Source organism: Rhinoderma darwinii, chromosome 7 (assembly GCF_050947455.1).
Source record: "Rhinoderma darwinii isolate aRhiDar2 chromosome 7, aRhiDar2.hap1, whole genome shotgun sequence".
NCBI classification, from domain to species: Eukaryota; Metazoa; Chordata; class Amphibia; order Anura; family Rhinodermatidae; genus Rhinoderma; species Rhinoderma darwinii.
This window is the reverse complement of record NC_134693.1, coordinates 17841895-17869764: the sequence shown is the minus strand read 5'-3', so window position 1 is coordinate 17869764 and position 27870 is coordinate 17841895. Positions and strand designations below refer to the sequence as shown.

General features: G+C 41.1%; 1 protein-coding gene across 7 annotated transcripts; it reads left to right on the top strand.

Annotated features, from left to right (window-relative positions):
- The first annotated feature begins 8 nt into the window (after positions 1-8).
- Positions 9-27454, top strand: FUBP1 (far upstream element binding protein 1). 7 transcript variants are annotated; one of them, XR_012849962.1, is made up of 22 exons: positions 9-222; positions 7024-7153; positions 10158-10196; positions 10286-10325; positions 10657-10706; positions 11248-11319; positions 13435-13492; positions 14472-14631; positions 14721-14819; positions 14907-15008; positions 15255-15357; positions 15448-15548; positions 17025-17166; positions 18636-18796; positions 18932-19086; positions 19168-19247; positions 22074-22202; positions 22522-22596; positions 22727-22786; positions 23346-23491; positions 25406-25501; positions 25953-27450. XR_012849962.1 is itself a non-coding variant. In XM_075832875.1 (21 exons), exons 1-21 carry the CDS (start codon positions 130-132, stop codon positions 25409-25411), a joined length of 2001 nt encoding a protein of 666 aa, XP_075688990.1. In that variant the 5' UTR covers positions 9-129; the 3' UTR covers positions 25412-27454. The 7 variants fall into 7 exon arrangements, 6 of the variants coding, with proteins under 6 accessions (XP_075688990.1, XP_075688991.1, XP_075688988.1 ...); XM_075832875.1 differs by having other exon boundaries at positions 25406-27454; XM_075832876.1 differs by lacking the exons at positions 25406-25501; positions 25953-27450 and adding an exon at positions 23748-24472 and having other exon boundaries at positions 10-222; positions 7024-7117.
- The last annotated feature ends 416 nt before the right edge of the window (positions 27455-27870 follow it).

Here is a 27870-nt window from a genome sequence, read left to right as displayed (position 1 = left end):
GCTGTCAGGTTCTCGCGAGATCTGACGGCGCGGGGTTACCAGCGAGGACTCCGGGCGCCATCTTCTCTCTGCCCTCACACACGGCGCGGCGACACACACACGGATCACCAAGCTGCGAGCTCCGCTGACATGGCAGATTACTCCACCGTCCCACCACCCAATGGGGGCTCCGCCGGAGCCGTCAATGACGCGTTCAAGGATGCACTGCAGAGGGCGAGACAGGTAAGCGCAGGACCGGTAGACGAGGGAAGCGGGGAGGGAGTGGAAACGAGGCCCTTAGTCAGCCAGGCCGCAAGGGTGAAACTAGGCCGCACGAGTATAGATGGAATGCTCGTATGTAGGCCGCGCCTGCCCGCTGCCATACAATGTGAGGGGAAAGTGTATGTATTATATGTGACGATCTGGTTCTATATACACATTACTATGAGGAGGTTTTATTTATATGTAATCTGAGGCATTTACCGACCCCGTTGCAAAACCTGTAGCGTGTGGTATATATTTATTTTTTAGTCTTTGTATTTTTAAAAAAAAATTGTGGGTCCTATATATTGTAATATAATGTAGTCCTGTTGCCCAATGGCTCCGGGGGAGGTTGCATCACGATGATAGTTTGTATAGCAAAGCTTTTTTTATGGGTTCTGTAGGTTTTAAAAGTCCAATCTAAGGGGTCGTTCACACCGTGTTTTTTATTATTATTTTGACAAACTGGTAGAATCGGTGCCATGAATTGTGACCCCCCCCCCCCCCCCCCGTGCTCTTTGAGTGGGTTCTGCCTCTGCCCTCCCATCAAAATCAATGGGAGGCAGGAAGTACCTGTGGGGCTTGTTTGGAGCGTTTTTGCAGAGTTTTTTTTTTTAAGTCTGATTTTTGTATTGTATTCATAGGGTTGTTAAAAAAAAAACGCTCTCAAAACACAGGCAATTCAAAATCTGCCTCCGAGTTCATTTTTTTTTTTTCTGCCAGTCAAACGCATTGTTAACTACCCCTTTTGAGGCTAAGGCTGTGTTCACACTGAGGTTTTTTTTGCAGGAGGAAAATTCTGCCTCAAAATTGCGTTTGGGATTTTGAGGCAGATTTTGACCTTCCTGCGCGTTTTTCGCCCGCGGCCATTGAGTGCTACGGGCAATAAACAACGAAATACGCTCTTTGCCTCCCATTGATGTCTATGGGAGGGCAGAAGCGTAACCGCGCGAAGATAGGGCATGTCCCTTCTTTCTCCCGCGAACCGGTTTTACAGCTCGCGGGAGAATACCGCCTCTTATTGAAATCAATGGGAGGCATTTACGGCCGGTTTTTTGACGAGTTTTGCGGAGCGGTTTACGCTCCAAAAAGCTCGTTGAAATACTCTGTGTGAACAGGCCCTTCTGGATCTCAGTCCTAGATTTTTGCATGTGCTGCCGCTATCTTGCGATGGAGACGCGGTGTCCGTAGTGACTGCAGTATCTCACTCTGGGTGGGTTGGTGTCGGAGAGACTCTTGATATCTGAAAAAAAATATTTTTTAACTTCGTCCAACACATTTTCTGTAAGTCCTCATGTTGCCGTGTACAACAAGCTCATGTGTATTTTGCTTAGATATGCCATGTAATCTATTGTTTCCTGTTATCAGCCATTGCATGCTGTGTAGACTGTAGTGGTGTTCAATGGGATACAGACAGGAAGTCCAGAAAGCTTCCCATCCCACATGATCACTACGTATTTCCGGTGCTGAGAACTTCCATAAACCTCTACATCTGTGTTCATGATATTTGTAACAGTTTTATTATTAGGCTTGTGATACAGGATTAAAGGTTTTTGTTTTTTTTCTCATATTGAATATCCCCTATCCACAGGATTGGTGATATTGATCAATTGGGGTCCGACTGCTGGGAACCCCACTGACCCTGACAATGGCCGCCCCGGTGTGTCCTATGTAAATGGGGCGTGGTTGGGCACTACTTCATTCACTTTTTATGGGGCTGTTGGAGATCAAAGGAGCTCATGTACTTTTTAGAGCTGCATCTCCTTTTGTTCTGGAAATCACTGTTGGTCTGAGCCCCGATTCTACCAATTTGATCTTCTGATACATATCTGACAGGTCAGCAGATTATTTTTGGCTGGACTTCCTGGTTATGGAAGTCTATGGGGCTTCTTTAACCCCTTCCTGCTCTTTGATGTACTATTCGGTCATCGTAAGTGCATCGTTCGTGCTCCATGACCTAATAGTACGTCACGGGAGGATTCGCCATTCGGCCGTCCTCTCGACATACAGGAGCTGTGACAACTGCTTTCTCGTACAGCAGTTGCCGCAGCTCCTTCAGCGAGGACCGATGGCGCTGTCCCTGCTGATAAACCACTTAGGAGCCGCGTTCAATAGTGATTGCGGCTTCTTAGGGGTTAAACCATCGACATCCCGCTACATGATAGTGGGCGGCGATGGTTGCTATGGCAACCGGAGGCCTGACAATGGCCTCCGGCTATACAATCTACTGAAGCCTAGTGGGTCCTGACAAACTCCAGACCCACTAAGCTTGCTGTCAGCGAGTAGCTGACCGCTCTAATACACCGCATTACGCATGTAGTGCAGTGTATTAGAATTGAGATCTGGGCCTCCTGCCTTCAAGTACCCTAGTGGGACAAAATAAAAGTTTAAGAAAAAGTCGCATGGACCCAAAAATGGTACTGATCAAAACTACAGTTCGTTACGCAAAAAATAGTCCTACAATGAATTCCTCAAGGGGTCTAGTTTCCAAAATTGTGTCACTTTTAGGGGATGTGAGTATTTTGCCGAGTTTTTTGACGCAGAAACCGCGTCGCAAAATACGGCCCGAGAACGCCTCCCATTGATTTCAATGGGAGGCGTCGGCGTCTTTTTTTTCCCCCCGCGAGCAGTAAAACTGCCTCGCGGGAAAAAGAAGCGACATGTCCTATCTACGGACGCTTCCGCCTCTGACCACCCATTGACTTCAATGGGAGGCAGAGAAAGCGTATTTCGCGCTCAATGGCCGCGGGCGAAAATCGGCGTGCAGGGAGAGGAGAATCTGCCTCAAAGTTCCAAACGGAATTTTGAGGCAGATATTCCTCCCCCAAAATACTCCGTGTGAACATAGCCTAAAGGGGTTTTCCCTGTACTGGTACCTCAGAAGCTCTGCAAATGTGACATGGCGCCCAGATACCAATCCAGCCAAATCTACATGCCAAATAGCACTCCTGCCCTTCTGAGCTCTGCCTTTTGTCCAACCAACTGTTTATGACCACATATGGGGTATTGCCCTAATCGGGACACATTGCTTTACAAATGTTGGGGTGCTTTTTTCTCCTTTGTTCCTTGAGGGGTGTAGATTGCCAAATAGGGTCACTTTTGGGGAGTTTTCACTGTTTTGGCCCCACAAGACCTCTTTAACCCCTTAAAGGGAATGTGTTGCCAGAAAAACATGTTTTTTTTTTAAAAATTAAACATTTAGTGTGTGGGTGATTAAACATTGTTCAAATTTTTTTATTTTTTTTTTGCACGAGTCAGGAATTATTATAAATTATTTCTAATTTATAATACTACCCATTTTTGGTCACTAGATGGAGCTGTTCCCAAAATTGCAGCATTGCAACATTGGGTTAAAAGCCCTCGCTCTAGTGAGCTCTCAGCATCCCCCACTCCTTTATCCTGGCTAGTGCCGGGATAAACGAGGGGTTTGAACGGTGTAACCTCCTACACTGTGTGTCGCCATTTTTTGAGCTAACCCACAGTGTGGTAGGTTTACATACAGTAGTAAACACGAACATACATTGAAATCTCTTACCTGCTCCTGCCGCCGCGGCTCCCTCCGGCCCGTCCGCTCCGTTTGCTGCCGCTGGTGCAAGTGCACAAATCCGGAAGCTGTGACCGGAAGTAGTAATATTACTGTCCGGCCGCGACTTCCGGTCCACAGGAAAATGGCGCCGGACGGCGCCAATTTCGAATAGGACTGTGTGGGTGCGGCGCATGCGCAGTTCCCACACAGACGCCGTACACTGCAGTCAATGGGACGGGAGCCGTTCGCAGTCCCTATGGGACTGTGGCTGCCGTATTCCATGTCTGTATGTGTCGTTAATCGACACACACAGAAATGGAACAAAAAATGGCAGCCCCCATAGGGAAGAAAAAGTGTAAAAATAAGAAAAAGTAAAACACAAACACACAAATGAATATAAACGTTTTTAATAAAGCACTAACATCTTTAACATATAAAAAAATTATTTGTGATGACACTGTTCCTTTAATGACCGGGCCATTTTGCACGTTAATGACCAAGGATTATTTTTTGTTTTTTCATGGTCACATTCCAAGAGTCGTAACTCTTTTTTTTATTCCGTCGACATAGCCGTATAAGGGCTTGTTTTTTGCGGGACGAGTTGTAATTTGTAATTGCGCCATTTTTAGATGCTTATAATATATTGATTAACTTTTATTAACTTTATTTTAGGAGAGAATTGAAAATAAGCAGCTATTCCAGCATTCATTTTCACGTTATAAATTTACGCCGTTTACTATGCAGCGTAAATAACATGTTCACTTTATTCTATGGGTCGGCACGATTACAGGGATACCAAATATGTAAAGGTTTTATGTTTTTTCTACGTTTGCACGATAAAAAGCCTTTTAGAAAAAAATTACTTGTTTTGCATCGCCGCTTTCCATGAGACGTAACGTTTTTATTTTTCCGTCGTACGTGGGCTTGATTTTTGCGGGACAATGTGTAGTTTTTATTAGTACTATTTTGGGGTACATAGGACTTGTAGATTAACTTTTATTTTATTTTTTATGGGGGGAATGGGAGAAAAGAGAGAATTTTGACGTTTTTTGCGTTTTTTTTGGACGCCGTTCATCCGGCGGTTTCATTAATGTGTTCATTTTATTGGTCAAGTTGTTACGATCGCGGGGATACCATATATGTGTATGTTTGATTTGTTTTGACCGTTTTACTAAATAAAACTACTTTTTTGGCCCAAAAAGTGGTTTGTTTTTTTTGTCCCACCAGGGGACTTCACTATACGATGTGCCGATCGCATATATAATGCTTTGGTATACTTCGTATACCAAAGCATTATTGCCTGTCAGTGTAAAACTGACAGGCAACCTGTTAGGTCATACCTCCGGCATCGCCTAACAGGCAGATGCTGAAGGCAGACCTGGGGGTCTTTGTTAGACCCCCGGCTGTCATGGAAACCCGACGGCGACCCGCCATTTGTTTGCGGGGGCGCCGATCGGATGACAGAGGGAGCTCCCCCCTCTGTCAAACACATTAAATGCCGCTGTCACTATTGACAGCGGCATTTAATGGGTTAAACTGCCGGAATCGGCACGCGCTTCGATTCCGGCAGTTGCAGCAGGAGCCAGGCTGTGTATAACAGCCGTGCTCCTGCTGCTGATCGCGTGGGTACAGTCTCAGTACCCGCGCCATCACAGGACGGATATATCCGTCCTCCTGCGCGAACTAGCAGCTGCTGAGGACGGATATATCCGTCCTTCGGCGTTAAGGGGTTAAACCGGACATGGTGCCTAATAATGAGGCCTCAAAATCCACTAGGTTCTCCTTTGCTTCTGAAGCCAGTGTGGTAATGGACTGAAACACTATGTGGGATATTTATAAAAACTGCAGTAACTGGGCAATAAATATTTAGTTGAATTTCTCTGTTAAAACCTTCTGTTTTACAGAAAAAACTGAATTAAAAGGATTTTCTGATAAGAAAATAAATTTGTACATTTCACCTCTACTTTGCTTTATATTCCTGTGAAATGCCTAAGGGGTTAAACTTTCTGAATGCTGTTTTGAATACTTTGAGGGGTCTAGTTTTTAAAGTGGGGTGTTTTATGTGGGGTTTCTAGTATAGAAGGCACTCAAAGCCACAACTGAACTGGTACCTTTAAAAAAAGAGGCTTTTGAAATTTTCTTCTAAATATGAGTAATTGCTTCTTGTGTTCTAAGCATTGTAACAGAAAAATAAAAGTATGTTCAAAAAATGATGCCAACATAAAGTAGACATATGGGAAATGTTAACTGGTAACCTTTTTTTTTTTTTGTGGTATAACTATCTGTTTTACAAGCAAATACATTTAAATTCAGAAAAATGCTATTTTTTTTTAACATTTGGCAGTTTTTCGCAAATAAACACTGAATATATCGACCAAATTTTACCACTAACCTAAAGCCCAATGTATCACGAGAAAACAATCTCAGAGTCGCTTGGATAGGTATAAGAGTTTACAACATAAAGTGAGACATGTCATATCTTAAAAATATGCTTTAGTGTTAGAGGCTGTCAGCATAAGTGCCCTATATTGTACATGATGTGATCGGCGCTGTAATGTCTATATCGCTATGTGCAGTGTAAATGAATGTGGAGAAGTGTATGACGCTGATTGGTCAGCGTCATACACTTCTCTCCACAACGCCCACTTGGTCATATAGTAAAACGCCCAGTTGTCCATTAAGAAACTCATTAGCATAAAGCTAATATAGGTCATAACTCCGTCAAAAATGATTGTTTTTCTAAATAAAAAAACACTTCTGTAGTCTACATTACAGCGCCGATCACATCATGTACAATATAGGCCACTTATATTGTGGTGACAGAGCCTCTTTAAGGCCAAAACTAGGCCTTAAGGGGTTAAAGGATATGTAAGCCTTTGAAAGGCACAGAGCAGCTGTATCTTCGCTAATCACTGAATCCGTCAGTCCAGCGGTTATGAACTTAGATGTTATAGTTTACAGGTGGATATGCAGGAGCCGCTGTCACTGAACTCGTCCGGTCCGTGAGACTGACAGATTCAGTGTATAGCGCTAGATACAGCTGCTTTGTATATAATACAGAGCAGCTGTATCTCAAAGTAATTTTGATTAAAAAAAATTGGTTGTTTTCCAAATGTTTAAATAGCCTTTAAAATGAACTTATTCCTAATGTAGAGGCGCAGTGTTACGTCTATAGGTGTATTGAATGAACACTTTAAATTCAGTTGTTGAAGAATAGGTATTCTCTGAGCCTAATGAACCCTCCTTCCCCCCCACAGATTGCTGCAAAAATTGGAGGTGACGCCGGACCACCAACCGTTAACTCCAATGACTATGGCTTTACTGGGCAGAAGAGGCCACTTGATGACGGAGGTGTGTTTATAGATGTGGAACTTTCTTCAGATTCACGTAGGTTAACAATACTTTGGGTACAGAAGGAAGTCTGTGGTATCAGGTTCCTCTTTCATTATTACCTAGTGTATATGGACTTCCTGTTTGCTTTCTGGTTACTACTCTGGTGTGTTGTCTCCTCCCACTGATTTTCATAGGTCCTTGCACACAGACACCCATGTATATGGAATTATTTGTAATACAGATGTTTTCTCAGTTTTAATTGTTGGTAAAAAAAATTGGCTAAGGCCAATGTTCACGCACTGATGTTTTTGATGCAATTTTTTTTCCAGCCAACACTGGAATAGGCTCTAGAAAAAAGAAGTCCTTTTTTGTACTTTTTTTTCCCTCCTTGAGGATCTTTGCTTATTAATCCCTTCCCTCTGCAGCCATTTTTCAGATTTTCACTTTTTTTCCTCCCCACTTTCCAAAAGCCATAAGGCTGGGTTCACACACCCTATTTACAAATGTAATTAGGGCGTTTTAGCCTCGACTTACGTCCAAAAATACGGCTCTAAGGCGTCGGCAAACATCTGCCCATTCATTTGAATGGGTTTTACGATGTTCTGTGCCGACGGTAAAAAAGACGCCCGCGTCAAAAGTGCCTGTCACTTCTCGAGACGTAAATGGAGCCGTTTTCCATGGACTCCATGGAAAAACAGCTCCAATTACGTCTGTAATGGACGCAGCGAGAAGCGCCTGCACATGCCATTATGTCGGAAATTCCGGAGCTGGTTTCTCCTGAAAACACCTCCGTAATGTCAGCCGTAACGGACGCTGCCGTGTGAACATACCCTCGCTCTTTTTTTATTTTTCATCATTATTGCCATATGAGGGCTTGTTTTTTGTGGGACGAGTTGTAGATTTTCACAGCACCATTTTTTTGTACCATATAATTTGGTGGAAGACGATAAAAAAAATATGTGGGGTGGAATAGGAAAAAAACAGTGATTCCTCAACCTTTTTGGTTGTTTTGTTTTTACGGCGTTCACCGTACCGTAAAAACGGCATGTTAACTTTATTCTGCCGAATTTAGCTGTGTGAGGGCTTATTTTTTGCGGGACGAGCAGGAATTTATATTGGTACCATTTTGGGGTATGTGAGACTTTTTGATCACTTATTTAATTTTTTTGTGGCAGAAAAAGGGACCAAAAAACAGCAATTCTAGTGTTTCATTTATTTTTTACGGCGTTCACCGTGCGGACTAAATAATGATATATTGTAATAGTTAAGACTTTTGTGCTTGAGGGAAAATAAGCAAAGGGTTTTTTTTTTTTTGAGCTTTTAACCCGTTAGTGACTGGCCCAGAGTCTTTTTTACGTCGGTCACTAACGGGCCTTATTCCGATGCCATAGACTTTTTACGTCGCGGCATCGGAATAAGTAAACAGCAGGGAGCTGTCAAATCTCCCTGCTCTCAGCTGCCAGAGGCAGCTGAGGGCTGGGAGCATTCCTGCTCTGCCGGGTGATATCGATATTAGTATCAAGCTCACCCGTTTAACCCCTCATGCGGTGCTCAATAGCGAGCACCACATCTGAGTGGTTTTGGAGAGAGGGAGGGAGCTCCCTCTCTCTCCCACCGACACCCGGCGATAAGATCGCCGAGTGTCTGTGTCTCCCATGGCAGCCGGGGGCCTAATAAAGGCCCCCAGGTCTGCCTGTAATGAATGCCTGCTAGATCATGCCGGAGGCCTAGCAGATGCCTGTCCGTGTTAAACGGACAGGCAGTAATACACTGCAATACAAAAGTATTGCAGTGTATTATAATAGCGATCGGAGGATAGTGAAGTCCCCTAGTGGGACTAGTAAAAAAGTAAAAAAAAAAGTTTAATAAAGTTAAAAAAAAAAATGAAAAACACACTTTTTCCCCCTTACAAACTGCTTTACTATTAAAAAACCCAAAATAAAGATAAAAAGTTACGCATATTTGGTATCGCCGCGTCCATAACGACCCAGACTATAAAGCTATTACATTACTTAACCTGCACGGTGAATGCCGTAAAAAAATTGCTTTTTTTCTGTGAATCCTGACTTTAAAAAAATGTGATTAAAAAGTGATCAAAAAGTCAAAAATAAAATTCATTAAAAATAATTTTGAAAAAAAAGTGTTTTTACTGTGTAAAAGTAGTAAAACATACAGAAACAATACAAATTTGGTATCGTTGCAATCGTAACAACCCACTGAATAAAGTTATTGTGTTATTTATATCACACTGTAAACGGCGTAGATTTAGGATGCAAAAAAGTGGCGAAATTTCAGTTTTTGTTTTTTTTTCTAAAATAGGCTGGTCATTAAGGGGTTACATTTTGTTTGTTAAAAACGATTTACTTACTGCTTGCACCATATACTGCAACACTAATGTATTTCAGTATATCGCGATTCTGACAGTCTCCTATGCATAGGAGTACAAGTATGGCGGACCTGGGGGACTTCGTCGGGCCCCCCAGGCTGCCGTGCAAACCAACGGCTCCCCCCGATCTCTACGCTGGGAGGGCCGTTGGGACGTTACAGGGGGTCGCCCCCCCCCGTTTTTATTCATTTAAATGCTGGGATCGCTATTGAACGCGGCATTTAACGGGTTGAACAAGCGGGATTGCGCTCAAACGGGATCCCATTCGTTACCCGGAAGTGTCGGCTGAAACACACAGCCGACACACTCGCTCTTTGGAGCGGTCTCAGTCCGTGAGCCCCATATTGACCGACCCGGCGTGCGCCGTATATATACAGCGATGTCTGGAAGGGGTAAAGAAAAAATAAACTGCTGTGTGAACGTTGCCTATAGTTGACCATTCACTAATGCTTCACTGACTGTTGATAAAATCTCTGTCTGGCCAATTAATTCTTGATATGCGGTGGCGCTGCAGGCTTTGTGGGGTCTGATTTTTGCCTGGTCTTATTTGCTTAGACCTCTGATAATCTGCTGCACTCATTACTGTATACTACCTGTCCTTTTATAGTTTTATAGACCAATTGTTTTTCACATCATAATTGCCCCTTTAATGTTTTTGTTTTTTTCATTTAGATCAACCAGAAGCAAAGAAAGTTGCTCCAACTAATGACTGTAAGTAGTCCACTATAACTACACATTTTGAACACAACTTATATTTTATCTAATAAGTTACTAATGTGAGCTTTCTTCCCTCTTTAAAGCGTTCCAGTCCGCGATGCCTCCCATGCACCAGCAACAGAGGTCAGTTGTATGGCCCTGCAGGCTTACTAACGTAAATACTACTCCTTGTAGAAAAAAAAATCATATCCTATATTTGGCAAGCCTTACATTTGTGGCTACCATTTTTACAGCACCCTTCCCTTTTTGCTGGAAAAATTATGTCCTGCACTTTTTTGCTATCCTGTTCTTTAACCACAGTCACTCATAGCTGTACAATCTGTGATAAGCAGACTCAAACCACTACAGCTTTCCCATGACCAGAACAAACCCTCATAGAGCCACTATTCTTCAATGTGAATAAAGCTTTAGCTTTCTTGTGGCTATGCTAATTGTTATATTATATCTTGTTTAGGGCTGTTCTAACAGAAGAGTACAAAGTTCCAGATGGAATGGTTGGATTCAGTAAGTACAGTGTGATTTAAGGTGTTGCTTTTAGGTGTGAACCCCACCAATCAATCCCTAAATTAAAGGGGTAATCAATCCCTAAATTAAAGGGGTTGTCCAGGCATTTTTTATTGATGGCCTATTTCTAGAATAGGTCATCAATATTGGATCGGTGGGGGTGCGACCCCTGGCACCCCCACGATCAGCTGATTGGGGCCGTGGCGTTTATTGCCGCTGCCTTTTTTCCAGTTTACAGGCACATCGACGTACACTTTCATGGCGGCTGGGACTTAGCTGAAATCACAGGCACAGCAGCTACGGAAGTGTATGGTGCTGTGCCTGGTAAACTAAAGAGGCCGCAGTGAACGCCGCGGCCCCTTCAGTCAGCTGATCGGTGGGGGTGCTGGGAGTCGGATCCAGACAGATCTGATATTGATGATCAATCTTACTTAAAGTTAGACCATCAATGTAAAATGTCCGTACAACCCCTTTTACGTTTTGACAAGTTTACAACAGTCAATATTTTTGTCTTTATATTTTCCTTTCTCCCTCTTTTTAGTAATTGGCAGAGGCGGTGAACAGATATCACGCATTCAGCAGGATTCTGGTTGCAAGATACAAATTGCTCCCGGTAAGGCTGGGTTCACACCTGTGTCGGGGTTTTTCCGTTGTTCTGCTTCATCAGAGAAGCAGAACAAGGGAAAACCGTAAACGACGGTTCCGTTGCACCACGGACGCCACTGGCGACCGACGGAACCCATTTACTTTAACGGGTTCCGTCACGGTGTCCGTGGTTTTGCCGGAAACAATAGCGCAGCATGCTGCGCTATTGTTTCCTGTATTCTCGGCCGGATCTGCGACGGAGGTCCCTAAAGGAGCCTTCAACGCAGATGTGAACGAGGCCTAGGTTATATCATCAGAGCTTTTCAAAATTGGTTATTGCTGCCTTTTTATAGAGTACTGGTGCTTTGTGTCATCAGTGTTGCTGATTTGGTTTAAATAGTGATATATTATCTGCAGATTTGAGTATTCTGAAATTCTAAATGGCTTTTATACCCATTATCTTTGTAGGGGAACACTCGCTAAAAACAAAATTTTCTTTCATATTGCAACGGCCTTTACAGTAAATGCTTAGTCTTCGTCCTTTGAAAGTGATAGCTTACATGAGAATTTTGGAGCAACCAAAGTAAAGCAAGTGACCCTGCACCGATCAGCTGCTCCGGCTGTCTCCGGGCACCGGTTGTCCATGCTGGAAGCAGATGACTCCGGTCACAGAATAGCGGCCAAGCTGCATTACTGCAGCACAGCCCCTATTCAAGTGAACAGGAGCAGAGTTGCTGTTCTGCAGCACGGCCACTTTGCTGCTTCCGGCTCAGTATACTGCATGAAATACGGCTCCCTGAGGCAGCTGTCCGGGTGTCGTACCCCCACCAATCATATACTGATGGCCTAACCTCTGGATGGGTCATCAGTTGTCTGTGCCTGGACAACCCCTTTAACAAGTTAGTTTGTTTTGGTCTGATACAGCAGCGCTGAAGGTGTAGAGGACCCAATATTTCATTACTACAGTTAGAAGCTAATGATCCACTCTGAGCGCTATTTTAGTTTGTATACAGATACAATTTGCATAAAAGGTTGAGTCAGTTTGTAAATGCATTAGGGCCTGTTCACATCCGCTTTCCGTTCCGGGGTTCTGTCTGAGGTTTCCGTCGGGTGAACCCCGTAACGAAAAGTCGAACTGAAACCACAGCTTCCGTTTCAGTCACCATTGATATCGATGGTGACGGAAACATTGCTAATGGTTTCTGTTCGTCTCCATTCCGGCAGGTTTCCTTTTTAACGCCTGAATCAATAGTGGAGTAGTCTGCGCTATTGATTCCGTCGGAGAAACGGAAACCTGCCGGAATGGTGACGAACGGAAACCATTAGCAAAGTTTCCGTCACCATTGATATCAATGATGACTGAAACGGAAGAAGCTGTGGTTTCAGTTTGACTTTCCGTTGCGGGGTTCAACCAACGGAAACCTCACCCCGGAACGGAAAGCTGACGCTGATGTGAACAGGCCCTTACTTGTACTGATCCTTAGTGCAGGCTGTATTATAATCTAGAGCGTCTGTAATAAATTTGCTGGTGATTGGTAACATTCAGTACCCCCACTTAACAGCTTCTCTGAGCCCCTATAATACAGGGGGCTCTTGTTTTACCTATGTTATATTACTATACAATGTTTAGTGTAAAAATTATATCCAGAATACAAATCGCTAGCGTACACTCTAGCCACACTTTAAAGTGTCACTTTTCGAGTTTAATCCGTACTATTTGTGATCTGTTCCCTATTGGACTTTCTGTTTCGTACTTTTTTTTTAGTCTTTACAATTTTTTTTAGTATCTTTCCCTTCGAAGTGAACGAGTCAAAAGGGTAGGCTTGTGTGTGTGTGAATGGTCTCTGACCGATCAGATGTAGCACAACACAGCAGTATGTGAAGTCACAAGTTACCAATCACCTGCTAAATCCGTGTGAACGCTCCCTTAGGAGGCTGAACTAGGGCTGAGCCCCATATAAATATTCATATGCAGCCATTTTGTAAAAATGTAAAAGTAAAATTCAGGCGAACATTTCCAGTTTTAACTTGGCTCCGTAAAGAAAGTAGTGGATGTCTTAACTTTATTTACTTCACTTTAGGTTTGAGTAATAATTCCATTCATAAATAAAGAGAACCTTTTTTTTTTTTTGTCTTTTTGCAGATAGTGGTGGTATGCCAGACCGGTCCTGCATGTTAACTGGCAGCCCTGATGCCGTCCAGTAAGTAAAAATACCACCGTTTTCTTAGTTCAGTTGGTTCAAATGTCTTAAAGAGGCTCTGTCACCAGATTTTGCAACCCCTATCTGCTATTGCAGCAGGTAGGCGCTGCAATGTAGATTACAGTAACTTTTTTATTTTTAAAAAACGAGCATTTTTGGCCAAGTTATGACCATTTTCGTATTTATGCAAATGAGGCTTGCAAAAGTACAACTGGGCGTGTTGAAAAGTAAAAGTACAACTGGGCGTGTTGAAAAGTAAAAGTACAACTGGGCGTGTTCAAAAGTCCAACTGGGCGTGTATTATGTGCGTACATCGGGGCGTGTTTACTACTTTTACAAGCTGGGCGTTGTGTATAGAAGTATCATCCACTTCTCTTCACAACGCCCAGCTTCTGGCAGTGCAGACACAGCGTGTTCTCGAGAGATCACGCTGTGACGTCACTCACAGGTCCTGCATCGTGTCAGACGAGCGAGGACACATCGGCACCAGAGGCTACAGATGATTCTGCAGCAGCATCAGCGTTTGCAGGTAAGTCGATGTAGCTACTTACCTGCAAACGCTGATGCTGCTGCAGAATCAACTGTAGCCTCTGGTGCCGACACGATGCAGGACCTGTGAGTGACGTCACAGATCTGCACTGCCAGAAGCTGGGCGTTCTGAAGAGAAGTGGCTGATACTTCTCGTCAGAAAGCCCAGCTAGTAAAAGTTGTAAACATGCCCCGATGTAACACACATAATACACGCCCAGTTGTACTTTTACTTTTCAACACGCCCAGTTGTACTTTTGCAAGCCTCATTTGCATAAATACCAAAATAATCATAACTTGGCCAAAAATGCTCGTTTTTTAAAAATAAAAACGTTACTGTAATCTACATTGCAGCGCCGATCTGCTGCAATAGCAGATAGGGGCTGCAAAATCTGGTGACAGAGCCTCTTTAAGTTGTAATTAAAAAAAAATTTCATTTTATTTTTTGAAGAGGTGCAAAGAGACTCCTGGATCAGATAGTAGAAAAGGGAAGGCCAACACCTTACCATCATGGAGATGGTCCAGGAAATACAGTTCAGGAAATCATGATTCCAGCCAGTAAAGCGGGTTTGGTTATTGGAAAAGGAGGGGAAACCATTAAACAGCTTCAGGTATGACCGAGTATCCTGCTGTATGTCCCTGGCTTATTAGATTGATTATTTTGGACTTGGATTTAACTTTTCTGTTTAAATTAAACTAGGAACGTACAGGGGTTAAAATGGTGATGATTCAAGATGGACCTCAGAACACAGGAGCAGACAAACCATTAAGAATTACTGGCGATCCATACAAAGTACAGGTAATAAATTGAGGGAAAACAAACAAACAATCTATATAATGTTAAACAAGGAGTCCTGACTTTGACATCTTAAATTTTTCTTTACAGCAAGCAAAAGATATGGTATTAGAATTAATACGTGACCAAGGAGGTTTCAGGGAATCTAGGAATGAGTACGGTTCAAGAATAGGTGGCAATGAAGGGATAGATGTAAGTATGCTATACATTTACTCTGGTTTAGGGACACTTTACCCTTCTGGCAGGGATATTGCCCAGTCTGCTCCACAGACATTAGACGGTTCTGTTTACACGTAAAGCTGTTCATTTGAGCCTTTGAAACTATACACTCTTTTTACAAGTGTTTCCTCTATACTCCTGACTGCAATATAAGTGCAACAAAGGGTCCTAGAATTAGGATTATTTACATCGGGTAATGATTGTTGTATTTTCTTTCAGGTACCAATACCAAGATTTGCAGTTGGAATTGTGATAGGTAGAAACGGTGAAATGATCAAGAAAATTCAGAACGATGCAGGTGTTAGAATACAGTTTAAACCAGGTATGTGTGATTCTTGCCACAGGTCAGCTTGGTTTGAAATACTCGTGTCTTCTAACAGGTTTTTCTTTTTTTTTTTTTTTTCTTTTGCAGACGATGGATCAACTCCAGAAAGAATAGCACAAATTTCTGGTCCTCCAGACAGGTGTCAGCATGCAGCTGACATCATAACAGACTTGCTCCGTAGTGTCCAGGTTTGTTTTATGTTTGTTATAAAATATTTGAAGAAGGCAAGAACATACTATTCTCACAAGTAATTTAACTAATCTGTTTTTCCAATTTCACAAAGCTTTGTATGCTGATCATATAAAATAGTTTTGTATAAATAAAACTGACAGGTACATATTCTCCTTCACTTAAAGAGGCTCTGTCACCAGATTTTGCAGCCCCTATCTGCTATTGCAGCAGATAGGCGCTGCAATGTAGATTACAGTAACATTTTTATTTTTAAAAAACGAGCATTATTGGCCAAGTTATGACCATTTTTGTAGTTATGCAAATGAGGCTTGCAAAAGTCCAGGTGGGCGTGTATTAAGTGCGTACCTCGGGGCGTTTTTAATACTTTTACTAGCTGGGCATTCTGACGAGACGTATCATCCACTTCTCTTCAGAACGCCCAGCTTCTGCCAGATCACGCTGTGACGTCACTCCCCATGTCCTGCATCGTGTCAGACGAGCGAGGACATATCGGCACCAGAGGCTACAGTTGATTCTGCAGCAGCATCGGCGTTTGCAGGTAAGTAGCTACATCGACTTACCTGCTAACGCCGATGCTGCTGCAGAATCATCTGTAGCCTCTGGTGCCGATGTGTCCTCGCTCGTCTGACAGGATGCAGGACCTGTGAGTGACGTCACAGCGTGATCTGGCAGAAGCTGGGCGTTCTGAAGAGAAGTGGATGATACTTCTCGTCAGAGCGCCCAGGTAGTAAAAGTATTAAAAACGCCCCGATTTACGCACATAATACACGCCCACTTGGACTTTTACTTTTAAACACACCCACTTGGACTTTTGCAAGCCTCATTTGCATAAATACAAAAATGGTCATAACTTGGCCAAAAATGCTCGTTTTTTAAAAAATAAAAACTTTACTGTAATCTACATTGCAGCGCCTATCTGCTGCAATAGCAGATAGGGGTTGCAAAATGTGGTGACAGAGCCTCTAAGTGAAGGAACTTAGATGACACTGGCTTTCCATGCAAATGCCTATATTAACCCGTGGGCTTGCATTATTAAATTCCAATATTTTCAATTTGATTAAGTTTATGGCACAAACCTTAACTTAGAAGAATTCTTAACTCTTCTGTCAAATTGTGTGCATCACCCAGAAGAAAAGAATCTGCAGGTCCATCCAGTCTCCTTTTTTTTTGTGTGCACATTCTTTACCTTCAGATGTGATCTGCGTCTCGTTAGGCTGAAGACTGCTACCATAGTCGTTCTATGTGAGCCATCTTCCGCCTGACAAGGAGCGCAGATCACAGCTAAAGGTGCAGGCCGCTCAGCTTATTTGTTTTTGCAACTGTGTTTCAAGGACAGTGGGTCTCCGCACCCACACCAATCCGAACTTATGTCTGACATCAAAAGTTTGCAGAAAGTGCATTTACTCTAAGTTTTATTCCTTCAGAAATTCTTAGAGTCAAATTATAACTTAATTTTTTTTCTTTCACACCAGTCTGGAAATGCTGGTGGTCCCGGGCCAGGTGGAAGAGGAAGGGGCAGAGGACAAGGAAACTGGAACATGGGCCCTCCAGGCGGACTTCAAGAATTCAATTTTTTCGTCCTGACAGTAAAAACCGGGCTCATAATTGGAAAAGGTATTTATCTGATATATATTTCTGATTGTCTTACCCTTTGTCAGCTTGCGCATGTTACCAGAAACTTTAGAGTTAAAGGCAATGTAAACTTTTTTGAAGGTTTTTTTTTTTTTTTTTTAAATCAATAAATCAACATTTGAATTTGTTTTTTTACTTTTTGGATATAGCTTTCTATGTAATCTGTATACATAGATGCTGTATCTTGCAGTCAAACTGAGTTAGGTCAGCAGGACTGATTGCTTCAGTGAATGAATGTTCAGGACCAGTGTTCACTGAAGCATTCAGTTCTGCTAACCTGACAGATTTGGCTTTGACTGCAAGATACAGCTTCTATTTATACAGGATACACAAGCTGTATTTCAATGTAAATTTTGTTTTGTAATCAAGTTGTATAAAATAAAACCTTTATTAAAATTTCCTTCAAATGTGTACATAGCCATTTTTAACTCTGTCTTAGTCTAAAGGCTAGAGCTTTCAATAATTACTTTCATTGTTCTTTAAGATGCACTCCAGCAAAATCTTTCTTCATGGTTCTCCTAATGCAGCCTACATTTCCCATTAAGATTCTGGATTTGCAGGACCAGAGTGAGCTCATAACAAACATTGCACTTCCTGCTCTAAGTCCTGTTTCCGTGCAGCAAGTGATAAGTGACATAGAACTTCTGTCCTCACACTGCAGTATGTTTTGTATGTGATGCAGCTCAGCCTGTCTCTTTCGTTTTTACACAGGAGGCAGTGAGAATCTGCATCTCATAGAAATACACTAGACTTTCTGCACGCAGCATTCACAGATAAAATAGACAGGCAGTGTGAGTCGGGAGTTTATAACTGCATCTAATCACTGTAAGGACTTGCCTATTATCTCTTACGGCAGAAATGATCTCTTCATCAGCACTTTATGCATAGGGGACTTATAGAGGAACAAGGTGGGGTAGGAGGTGTCTGAGTGCTGCAAGTGGGGATTTAATGCATTCCTGTGGTTAACAGGAAATCATCTACACATGGCCTTTTTGGTGGTCCGGTTGAGATCACATGACACAGCTGCCCATAATGGAACGGTTTAAAGTGTATAAATGCAACTGAGTTGGCGTATGCGCAAAAAAAAATTCCCAGTGTTTCAAGCCTTTCATGGGAAGTCATATGACTGACCAAACATTTGTAAGAATATATAATTTAGCAGCTTTTTCTACTTGATCTGATATCTTCCTGAGCAGCTATTTGTATTAAGATAGACATGCAATCTTCACAGTGCAGAATGTTATTGTGTAAATCTTAATGAGAGCATTTTGGTGAGATGCCAAATCAAACTATCAGATATGAACTTAAAAAGCATGTCTTGAAACTTCACACATGCAATATGTTGTGGTGGTAGTATTTGTACTTGCCCTAATTTTAACAGTTTCTACTAGCAGCTTTGCCATTTACAATGTGATTTGTTAATGGTCATTCGTGCTTTATGTACTTCACAGGGGGTGAAACTATTAAGAGCATAAGTCAACAGTCTGGTGCCCGGATAGAGCTTCAGAGGAACCCTCCGCCGAATTCTGACCCAAACATGAAGTTATTTACTATTCGTGGAACTCCACAGCAGATAGACTACGCAAGGCAACTTATTGAAGAGAAGATTGGGGTAAGTAATGTCTGTTTTTATTTCTAAATCCGATTACAAGGATAAATATTCAGTATAGCTGTTTCCTTGTATGATAAACCGTATCAAGAGCTTGCCTAGGGGATTGCAATTGATGTCGGTTTCTCATTTTGTCAGGGTCCAGTGAATCCATTAGGTCCTCCAGTTCCTCATGGCCCTCCAGGTGGTGTACCTGGACCCCATGGACCTCCAGGACCTCAAGGCCCTGGTGCACCAATGGGACCCTACAACCCTCCACAATATACTCCTGGTCCCCCAGGACCATCACCCCAGTAAGTATTGAGAAATCCACCATGTACGTTCATGGCTTCTGTATCTCTTTCTAATTAGGTTTATTCTGTTCTTGTTTTAAGTGGTCCTCCTGCACCATACGCCCCTCAGGGCTGGGGAAATACGTACCCACACTGGCAGCAGCCGGCCCAGCCAGATCCTAGTAAGTTGTGTAATTATTAGTCTGACCTTGCAATGATCATTTTTTAATTAGAACATTTGGACACAATAAAACTTGTGTTTATGTAAAGTTGCATAAATGGGTGTGTGCTTAAATTCCACTAATTAAGATCTTCTGTTTTGCAAAATTAAGTTGTCTTGCAATAAGTATAATTTAAAGCATGTGCTACATTGCAGTTATCATGTGGTTTTATTTTATTTTTTTTACCCTCTCCTGGGGGTTGTGTGATCATAATGCTTCAAATGGCAATCATTGACATATATTTCTTAACATGCTTCAGTGCCATCCATTTATGAGCATGGTTTTTTTTCTTCACACCTTACTAGATCCTTTCATTTGCTACGACCTTAGCCTTGCTGCTCTATAGTTTTGGGTTTAGTGTAGATCGCCTGCACTTGGTGAAGGACAAGGTTCCCATCAGTGCTAGATGTTTCCAGGCTATAAAAGAAGTTGCTGTTAAAAATAGTGGTGCTTGTATACCAAAGTGAATTGACAGCTATTTAAAATCTGTGCATTATACTTGCAAGTGTACTTTCCCATTTGAACTTTATTTTACATGTAATGTATGTTACAGGTGGAATAATTTGGGAATACATTTCATTACTCACGTTGTAATATCCTGAGTTACAGCCTGTATTTAGTTCTGATTGCTAGTACCACACTGGTAACGGAGCGAGGCAGGTGGTTTCCTACCTTAAATTACTGTATACTGCTTGGTGAAGACTGCAATTACCAAGTTGCTAATCGCCAGAACAAGTCCTGTACAGACATTGGGGCAGAGGAAAAGCAGCGTATCTGCCCATGACAACCAATTGGGTTTAACCTAATTTTTTCAGAGGCCTTTTGGAAAATGGAAGTATGGAACGGGTTGCCATGGATAACCGCCACGTTACCTTGCAACAGTTTTATACTTTTCCCCACATTGAGGCAGAAAGTAATGTTTGTCGATTTTAGCTCTTGAGGCTGAAAAACTAAATGCCGCTTTGGACGCTTCATAACTCGGGATTATTGTAATATATGTAATGCAGCATATTGAAAATTCCATCAACTTTATATTGATAAAAAAGACTCCTGAAATTAAAGCGGTTATCCCATCACATTTTTATTTATTTTTTTAAATGTCATGGGTCAGTTCAAATACCCTGCGACCAGCTGTTCTCACCAGGGGAAGCAGTCTTTAGCTGTACATTTCTAGAATTACAAATTAATGGCTGACCGTGTAATGCAGGGGAGCAACTCTGTTCGGACACTTGAAAGGGGTAAGTGCACACACAAACATTGACCGCCATATGCCCTAATAGAAGAAAAAGTTGCAGTATTTACAGTATCGGCGCCATCAGGTCCTGATGAAGGGATCGGTATGGTCCAGAAACATGTCGTCCACTGAATAAAGAACAAATTCCTTTTATAGATAAAACCATCTGTAATTTTTTCCTACCTGCCTGGCGCCGATACCGTAAATACTGCAACTTTTTCTTCTACCTTTCGTACCAATTTGATTCCTGCAAGGAGGATCCATCCTCCCAGGGAACGCAGTGTGTGGCAACCGGCTTCGATACTGAATGACAGATCTCGGAGGAGCGCCGACTCCCGTTATTTTCTACAAAATCCCTAAATGCTCATATGCCCTAATAGAGCATCTATAAGATATTGTAAAGGGTTATGACAGTGTATTTTTGTGGTGATACTGACTGGAATAGTGAAGTTGACGGCAGTCCCAGGAATTTCTAATCTGAACGGCACCCCACCCTCAAACTCCAGTTTGAGTGACTATACCCTTTTAGCATCATGAGACAGTGGCATTATAATTCTCACATGTTAAAGAGGCTCTGTCACCACATTCTAAGTGCCGTCTCTCCTACATAATCTGATCGGCGCTGTAATGTAGATAACCGCAGTGGTTTTTATTTTGAAAAACTATCATTTTTGAGCAAGTTATGAGCAATTTTAGATTTAGTTTCTTAAAGACCAACTGGGCGTGTTTTTACTTTTGACCGAGTGGGTGTTGTAAAGAAGTGTATGACGCTGACCAATCAGTGACCAATCAGCCTCATACACTTCTCATTGTTCCAGCCCAGCTTCTTTCACTGCACAATCACACTGTGCTGTGGATCATGCTGAGCTGGAACAATGAAGTGTAGGAAGCTGATTGGTCACTGATTGGTCAGCGTCATACACTTCTTTACAACACCCACTTGGTTAAAAGTAAAAACACACCCAGTTGGTCTTTAAGAAACTAAATCTAAAATTGCTCAAAAATGATAGTTTTTCAAAATAAAAACCACTGCTGTTATCTACATTACAGCGCCGATCAGATTATGTAGGAGACAGGGCACTTATAATGTGGTGACAGAGTTTCTTTAACTGTATTATGGTGTTTATAAGAGATTGAACACTTACATTCATGTACTGCAATTAAACTGGTCTTGTCGTCTACAACTTAATTCCCAATTCTCTTGATTACACCCGGTAGCTGTCTACCACTTAGCTAAAACAGCATTTTTCTCTTGCACTGCATTCTGGAAGTATTAGTTCTTACATCATATTACTATACAGTGACTAGCATTATAAAGAACATGCTTCAAGACAAATTAGTAGAGCAAGCCCTGTGCTGACATAGCCAGCAGGAAGAATGCAGCTACGAATAGTCTAAAATATACTGGAACTCAGGATCAGTACCAAGATAAAGCAACGTATTCACAGAATTACTCAATATTTCATGTAAATGGAGGGTGGGCATATGATTTTATGTAGACATAGACTGCTATTCTTCAGTACACTATAAGAGTGTGATGTTTAATTTCTTAGGTAAAGCAGGAACAGACCCCAATTCTGCAGCTTGGGCAGCTTATTATGCTCACTATTACCAACAGCAAGCACCCCAACCACCTGCAGCTCCATCTGTTGGACCAACTACAATCCAAACTAATGGACAAGGTAGCAAAACTCCTCCTTTCTTCCCTTTTTTTTTTATTGGCCTCAGTGTGCCGAAGTCCAGACCACTTACATAAATCTCGCTTTATTTTGACTGTCATGAGAATTTTGTAGTTTGAGCATTCTGTCACACTTTTCTGATGTAGGCATCCTAAGGATTGCCTGAAGATCGCCCCCTTTTTAGGTGGCATGTTGACTTTTTTGCACACACCTTACATGCTTTGCATGCACTCATGTGGTACTCTTAACTGCTCGTGTTTGCTTTTTTCACTCTGTAGTTCTATTTTGTTCATGCCACTTATCTGTCATGCTTTTTATTTAGTTGAACCCCCAGCTGCACCTCAAACTGGACAAGTGGACTACACAAAAGCTTGGGAAGAGTATTACAAAAAAATGGGTATGTGCAATTGCTTACATGTCCGTTACATGGAACAAGAAGTGTTGATTTTTATTCTTGTTTTCCAAAGATTGATTTTTAAAAGTTTGCTTATTTAATCTTTTTTTTTATTTTTTTATTTACTGCTTAGGTCAACAAGCGCCACCACAAGATTATTCCAAAGCATGGGAAGAATACTATAAAAAGCAAGGCAAGTATATTTTGTAACAAATATCAGTTTTTATTTTTGTGATATTTTTGGGCCTAATTAAATATCAACTCATATGGTCTTAAAGAGAAACTAGTTTAAAAAAAAAAGTCACATATCCAAAGTTTTGATCGGCGGGGGTCTGGGTACTCAGACCTCCAGTCACTGAAACAAAGGTGCAGAAGCCCTTAGCTATGTGAGCTGTCTTCAGCCTGACAAGGAGCGCTGATCACATCTGACAGGGGACTGGGTACTCAGCCAAGTGCTTCTGCACCTTCATCTCAGATTATGGGGTACTCCGCACTCAGACCCCCAACAATCAAAACTTCTGTCACCAAGTTTGTTTTTTAAATTAGTTACTCTTCAATAGTATGATTGTACATGGCCAATTTTGCACATTAAAGTCTTGACAGAATAGCGCATGCTGTGGGTTTTAAAATCCACACTGATTTACTACGCTTCATGTGAATGAGGTTTTCTAAACCCCATTCACATCCGTTATTCTGTACCTTGAAGCACATAACCTTTTTATTAAGTTTTAATTTTTTTTTTTTTTTTTTAGGACAAGCGGTTCCAGCTGCAGGTGCTGTGCCACCTGCAGGTCAAGCAGATTACAGTGCTGCTTGGGCAGAGTACTACAGACAACAAGCAGCATATTATGCTCAGACAAGTCCACAAGCAATGCCACAGCACCCTCCTGCGCCACAGGTAGGAAGTTAAAAATTCTATTTTGCATATTTATATTTTGGGGACATATATATTTACCCTTGCAAGAATTATAATGTAAAGCTTTCCTGTCCTGTGATCACAACATTTTCCCCTTTCAGGGCAAATGAAAACATACAGGAAGCAGCCAACATTTGTTAACCAATTTCTCCTTAGGGTCTCTCCTGAGCTGGCTTCCTTTTAAAAGAAACTTCTAGTTTAACACTTTGTGTATCTCTTATGTATTTCCTCTGCACAGGGCCAATAATGCGAAGTGGACAGTACAGTATTTGCTTCATTGTGTTGGGGAAAACCTTTGTTAAATGTTTGGATGCAGACGCCTTGATGAAGATCTTAATTTTTGTTTGGTTTAAAAAGAAAAAATGTTTTGAAAATGTACATAAACTATCACTACTGACTGATAGGAGGCTATATTTCTGTGTAGAAATGAAAACTTGGTTTGTTTTTAGTATATTAGTGTAGATGTACACATTCCAGCAAATGTATTTGCAACTATTATGTGGTCAATGCTTTGTGATACAAATGTACTTTTTCAATGTATACTTTATCACTTTTAAAATGCCTGTTTTGTGCTTTACAATAAATAATATGAAACCTCCTGTGTCGGTAAGTTGGATATGTGAGTATTTAAATGAAAACATGTTTTGTTTTATTTTATGAATGCTTTAAAAGAACGAATTTCATAGGAAAAGGCTAAATTTTTTATAACACAAAATGGTTGTTGACTTTTTTTTTTTATATATTGACACTTATTTTCTTAAAGTTGAGTTTTACTGTTATGACTTGTAGACAGCATAACATCTTGCCTCTGCTTGCATGTATATAACTTTGTAGCAGACAGATTCCACTGCATTATTGTGACCACTGTTCAGACCTGTAAAGTTGTCTCTCTTCATACCAGTTTACATTTTTATGCGCTTTGTTTTTTTTTTTTGTTTTTCATAAATTGACTTATTTACTTACTGACTGAGTGTTTTATTTTTTATTTTCAAAATGATGTAGTAACCAGATTTTGATATAGTTCTTTCATATTACATTGACTTGTTAAAGCACGGTCACTGAATGGGTTCCACCCTACGTTAAATACCTACATTTTTAATTCCTTCTACCCAGATTTCATGGTTTAGTTGTGGGGGTCTATAATTTTACCTAAATTGCAATATAGTACAGTAAACTGAAGATGGTGGCTAACAAGTGGGATGTAGTGCAAATGTAAAATGTATTCTAACTTCTATCACTCAAAATTAATAGCGCAGTTTATTTTACCAAACTGCTAGCTAATTATTTGGGTCCCAAAATATTTTGCCCTTTTGTTAAAGTACTGAATTGATCCAATATAACACTAGTTCTGTAGTGGTAAGAACCAAGTCGTGCTTCCTCTAGATGCACTGTAAGTATTACACAATTTTCCGTACTGATTTTTATGTACAGTGCTGTATATTACATCCATAAGTATGTGGCTTTCTTTTTTGTAGGTAAGTATTTACATGTAGGCTTAGCCACAGAAGCACTACTTATTTGAGAATGTAAAGCCTAATTTAATTCTATAGGGAAACTGTAAATGTGTATTTAGCTGCAGGGCACCGTGACTTTTACTTAGCATAATTTCTATTAGTTCATTACCTTTTTTTATTTCTGTGTTTGACATGACCTCTGAACTCTTAATGAAAAGCCGTAATTACGTTTCAGTTAGTTTATGTAGGCAATGTGGTTTCTATTTTTATTTTTTATTTTTTTACTTGCCTTTGATTTCTCCACTTCGGTCTATGAGCAGGTGGGGATATTGAATGACATTTTGCATGACGGTTTTGTCTTGATAAAGTCATCAGTTTATTGATATAAAATTCAGATTACATTTATGACCTTTACAATTGGAGGCTGTCTAATTCATTTCAGGTCTAAAATTTCTATGTAGTTGGAAAGAGTTGAAATAATAATGCATCAGTGCCTTCCCTGATCTTCCACCTTAGGTTCTGCTGCACAATGTGTCAGGTAAGCACAACCTAAGGAAGCAAACTTGCATTATCATGTTGTCCCTTTTTTAAGGTTTGTGCTTTTTCTATGCCAAAATCTGCTCCACCAAAAAAAATGTCTTTGGACTGAATGTTATGTTTATTAGGGAGGTTTTTTTTTTCTTTTCTGCAGACATTGTTTTTCCTTAATTCAGTAGTAAAGACACTTATTGTTTTCCTGCTAGCTTTCTTTATGCAGTTCTGAGGCTGTTGACCGTACATGATGGCAGACTATGTCCATGTTTTAATGCAAATTGGTTGACTGTGTGCCAACGAGCCAAGTATGATCTTGTCGTGTTTTTGTTTTTTTTAAAGATCATTTGTTTCGCAGTTTCTGAAACAAAATGTACTGATTTAATCTTTAAAAATCCTGCATAATTTGTACATTTTAAAAGAAATTTTCAAAATCCTGCCTTCATTTTCACACACAGTGCTGAAGATGCTGCAAATGATAGCTCTTAATATCAGGTCCTGAGGTAGTTCCCACCCATAAGGAGGAATCCTTTCTGTGTATGCCATTGGTGAGCCGATGAGCATGGACCTAGAAGGGCTCATGTAGAAGGTAACACCGTAATAATGCATTATAGTGCAGACTGTTCTTTTCATCACTGTTGATGCTTTTTCAACTGATATTTTTGCCCTCTAAGTTATTGCTGTCATGCAGTAGTATTTATATTCTCATGATCTATGTAGCTAAAATGAGCCTGATTTGTATCTGAGACAAACTTTGTAGAAACTGGTTGTAGGACTGTTGTAAAATTTTTCTGACGTGCACTGAATTTGATTTTATTGCTTTCATTGAGGACAAACAAAAGTAATTTAGACTGTTGACTGCTTTGCGTGTTTTTTTTTTTGTTTTTTTTTCCCCCTAATATTTTACATGTATGAGTGCTGAGCCACCATTGAGAAATTGTTTCTGCTTTTTTGTTACATAATTAGCTCCTGACCTAAAATAGGACTGTAATATTGGCTGCAAAATGCATTGTTTGTGCACGAATTATATACTGGTATGAAACTATAATTGAATCTATATAATGACTGGTCCGTATGAATATTAGCATATGTAATAACACCATTTATTTGAATTAATGTTCAAAGTAGCTTTTTCAGTATAGGTTTTTCAGAAAATGTACAGTAATGTTTTCTTTCCTACTGTATAGCAAAATACCCCTTTAACTAGACTTTTAAAAGAAACCCAAAGCTTGTGTTTGACACATTACACCCGAATGCAAGTTCAGATTAGGACTGGTGCCTCTACCCTTCTATATGCACCTTCTATCTTGTCTGTCTGAACAGATCCTGTTTTCTCATGGCATGTCCGTGTTTGGTAAAAGCGCACAGTTAGTATGTGAAAAGCTTATTCATTGGAGTACTATGGGCAAAACTGTTATTCTCTTACGGTCACACCACCCCTCACCTGCACTAAGCAAAACTTGGTGTATACCGTTTGCCCATAGAAAAGTTAAATTCATTTTGTGATCGCCATACAGGAGTTCATGGGAGCCCCTGAAAGCTTATATGCAGAAATTGTTCTATATGAACTGAATATAGAAGCAGCTAGGCCCTAAGGCAGCTGTTCCTTTTGTGTACAATTAATACAACTATCATGTATTCATAACCCATGCATTCTGACATTGCATAGATAACCTTTATTAGGCTTTTAACTATCAACAGGAATAGTGAATCTTGGTCAACTAATTCTGCTGCCTTAAGCCATTTTGAAGACGTAAGTTCTCTAAACAAATAAATTAAGACTTTTAGGCAGGGCTTACCTTCTAGCTGGGTGGGATGTTTTTGGTTTTTCTTTAAATTTTGATCTCTTAGGAGCCATTGCTTCTAACTGATCCCTTTCTCGAGACTCGCTGCTGTTTAGTCCAATTTCCATTACAGCAACGAGAGAATTGTAAAAAAAAAACTAAAATGGTGAGCAGTATTGGGCTGGATTCACACGAGCATGTTCAGTCCGTAAAGGGCAGAACGTATTTCGGCCGCAAGTCCCGGACAAAACACAGTGCAGGGAGCCGGGCTCCTAGCATCATAGTTATGTACGATGCTAGGAGTCCCTGCCTCTCCGTGGAACTACTGTCCCGTACTGAAAACATGATTACAGTACGGGACAGTTGTCCCGCAGCGAGGCAGGGACTCCTAACATCGTACATAACTATGATGCTAGGAGCCCGGCTCCCTGCACTGTGTTCGGTCCGGGACTTGCGCCCAAAATACGTTCCGTCCATTATGGACGTAATGTGCTCGTGTGAATCCAGCCTTAGTGGTAAGAGATGATCAAGTAGTTGTCTCATACTGAGTTTAATGAACCTTCAGACCTGATCACACAGATTTTTGGCTTTG